This window comes from Etheostoma spectabile, chromosome 12, assembly GCF_008692095.1.
Source record: "Etheostoma spectabile isolate EspeVRDwgs_2016 chromosome 12, UIUC_Espe_1.0, whole genome shotgun sequence".
Classification (NCBI taxonomy): domain Eukaryota; kingdom Metazoa; phylum Chordata; class Actinopteri; order Perciformes; family Percidae; genus Etheostoma; species Etheostoma spectabile.
Genome location: NC_045744.1, coordinates 1,155,043 through 1,158,482, shown reverse-complemented (window position 1 = coordinate 1,158,482; position 3,440 = coordinate 1,155,043). Strand labels below are relative to the sequence as shown.

General features: G+C 41.9%; 1 protein-coding gene across 1 annotated transcript in view; it reads left to right on the top strand.

Moving 5' to 3' along the window:
• Positions 1-3,218, top strand: part of LOC116699237 (gap junction delta-4 protein) — a 3,423-nt gene extending 205 nt beyond the window's left edge. Inside the window, exon 2 of the mRNA XM_032531746.1 lies at positions 2,086-3,218. Within this exon, the coding sequence (XP_032387637.1) occupies positions 2,086-3,218 (1,133 nt within the window). The remainder of the gene's footprint in view (positions 1-2,085) is intronic.
• Positions 3,219-3,440: the final 222 nt, after the last annotated feature.

The window sequence follows — 3,440 nt, the reverse complement described above, 5'->3', positions numbered from 1 at the left end:
GACATAAGGGTTAAGAGATTTTTAAAACCAGTGATAATGCATTAGGGTAAACCAACAAACAGCGCTGTTTCCTTATTCCCTGAGAAGTACAGTTTGGAGCTATCAGGTTTGAAGGGAAACCTTGCCAAGGATAAGGGAACACAAAGTTAACTATTCAGTAGCCTGGACCAAAGTAAACTGCACTAATGTGGCTGTGATCATAACATAATACCTCATAACTCCATAAATCCTACTGGAGTCCTCCCTCTGGTGTCCTCTGGTTTGTTGTTGGAAAGCCAGTCCTTTACTAAAATTTTAGAAATTAGACACAAATTTCGTGGTAAAATCAAAAAATAGAAATCGTTCGTAGACTTTCCATGGGCGATTCTACGATGAGACCTTTAGGGGGGGCTCAGCCCCTAATGAGAATGGGACATGGTTACAGTGCCTTGCAAAAGTGTGAACCACCCTTCCCTGCTACATCAGTGGCACTGGTTCTTTGAACCTGTAATTGTTTTCCCTCTGTCACTAACAAGTTCGCAAACTCTCACTCAGAGCCCTTAAATTGTATTAAAAATTATGAAAACAGAATTATTTAATTAATTTAAGTTTTGAGCCCCCCTAAAAAGAGTGTGAAATCGCCACTGACGACAGTAATAGTATCATACAAACCCTGACTGCTGACCCACTGATTATTTTGAGTTTTCATTTCTAATTGCTGCTGGCAAATAACTGATCAAGTTATCATGTTTCTTTTTAATTTGTTTAATAACTTAAGCACTAAAATGTTTTTGGAAATTAACTTTGTATATTGTAGAAAGACTTCAAAAAAACTAAAAAAGGTTAGTTGTGAATTATTTATGGATGTGTTGATTTGTGTTTTGGATTAAAGAAAAATGCTCTAATATGTCAATTATTATTATTTATTTTTTAAACAATTAAAAACCCGACGGCACCACATGGGAGGCTCCAGGCTGCAAACAGACAGTCTTGTATATTTTTGTCAAACTTGTGGGACATGCCAGTGTTGCCGTGTTTTTTACTTTTCTTGTTGATGGTAAGAAGTTGAAAACTACTGTAAATAGTAAAATAGTGAAATAATTTAATGAAATAATGCACTCAGATTGCACAGGATTACGTCAAGTGCAATTGCAGGTGCAGCCTAAGTGGATGAAAGTGCTAATTGTTTGGTTGTTTTTTGTGTAACGTGACTTTGAGATTGACTCAGTGTCCTTTAGCTGTCTCACATAGGTTCCTGATTGTCTGTCACAAGCTGGCCTACGTATGTAAGGTTGACCATTACCTCGATATCCCAACAATGCTTTGATGGCAGCCTGGTAAGAATAGCTCTCTCCACAGGTCCTGGCCTCCGGAGCGGACAGAAAACGTTGGACGTGACTGTATTTAGTGGCAAGCTGTCAGGGTCAGCAGTGAAGTTGTGGAACAATGTTGAAAAGGACAGCAGTTTCAGACTGTGTCTCTGGATCGGATCTGGATTGGGGCTTTTCTTGAAAGTCTGGACTCCTTTTCTCATGGGATCAGGGTTAGTGCCTACCAATAAGGACGATGGGAGCAAGCGACCTACTCTTCATCACTATCAGTCACAATGTCTCCTTTGTGGGTACGTTCTTCTTTTGTAGTTAATAGAAATGAAGCCGTGTTTGTGCTATGGTAATGTTTATTTTAAATATGATGAATATTACAAATCTGTTAACAAATAATCACTAAGTGTAAAAAGCTGAAAACTTCAACAGATCACAAAAGCAATAAGAACGGTTTCTTAATTCAAATGGTGACCAAGGTTGATGTATTAAGGAATGCTTTAACAACAATGTACTTTGAAAAAGTATTATATTGTAAATGTGACTATTTTTGAGTTTTTTCATGATCTTGATGTTTTATATTTGTAATAGATTTCCTTTTCAAGCATTTCTTTGCTTTTCTGCTGTTTAATCACCATTCATCATAATGCCAGGTTTGGCACATATGATTATTTTATAAATATCCTATTATTTACTGCTTTGATGTAACCATTACCCCACTGGGATCATTCAGCTTCATTTATTCTAGCAGTCAATGACTTGACCATTTAATTTTCCATCACAGGAAAAGCGTGGTGCATGTTGATGCTGGTTCTCCGTCTGCTCGTCCTCCTGCTGGCCGGCTTCACCCTGTTCAGCGACGAGCAGGAAAGATTTATCTGCAACACCATCCAGCCAGGCTGCTCCAATGTGTGTTTCGATGTATTTGCTCCTGTATCCGTCTTCCATCTCTGGCTTTTCCACCTCATTCTTCTCTGTCTTCCCCATGTGCTGTTTGCAACCTACGTTGTGCATAACGTTTTGTCGTCTTCCTATTTTGGAGGGTTCAACTGCGACAGGAGTCGGGGAGGTTCATCTTTCAGCCATGAGACCTCCAGCTCCTCAAGAGAAGTGTCTTTGCATAAAACTCCATTTCACGAACTGCAACTAGAATGGGGAGCGCCGCGCTTCTACTGTGCTTACTTCCTGATTGTAATTCTGCGGATCCTTGTCGAAGTGGTTTTCGGTGCAGGCCAGTTTTTTCTCTTTGGCTTGTCCATTCCTAGGAGCTTCCTGTGTTACGAGGCGCCCTGCACATCAGGTGTGGAGTGCTACGTCTCCAGACCAACTGAGAAGACCTTAATGCTCAACTTGATGCTGGCCGTGGCCTCCTTGTCCATTCTGCTGAGTGTGGTTGACCTGGTGAGCTCTATGAAGGCGATGGTGAGGTGGAGAATACAAAGGGAGATGTTGATGGAGGAGATGAGTAAAGGAGAGGAAAGTAGTATGTTCACCATGACAGCCACGACTGAAGACAGCGCTGTGCCTTTAACCAGAACAATCAGCCCGAGTGAAAGCTCCAAAAAGGGTCTCAAAGATGTTGTTCCTGTTCCAGATGGTGACCCTCTTCATGCTAGGGTGAATAATGGAACCATCACCAAAAATGGAGGAGTCACTAATGACACGAGCCAAAGCAAAGATGCTAAGCTGGAGATGTCTCGCTCAGCCGCTCCCATGAGCTCTCCAGTACCAACTCACTTTGTCCTCCACAGCCACATGAGGCCCCCCATGTCCCCCCGCACGGACAGAGGACCACCAAAGCCTATGATGCCAACACCTATGGGTGCCAAAAAGCTGGACCAGAACACTCCAGTTGGGGCAAACTCAGACCAACACTCTGATAGCAGTGAATCTCAGGAGAAGAAGGCATGGGTGTAATTGGCTGGGTGGCTATGTATTACTGTCACTGGACAAGAAACTGCTCTGCATCTAGCTTTGAAACCTTCTCTTTTCTTGTCAGTATTTAGGGCCCGAGCGCCGACAGGCGGCGAAGGCCCTATTGGAACTGAAGGAATTATTTAGTTTATTTCTGTTCTTATTGGATTATTTATGAGAGAGTGACCAGATCAAGCCCCCTTTTTCATCTCTCAAACACATCTT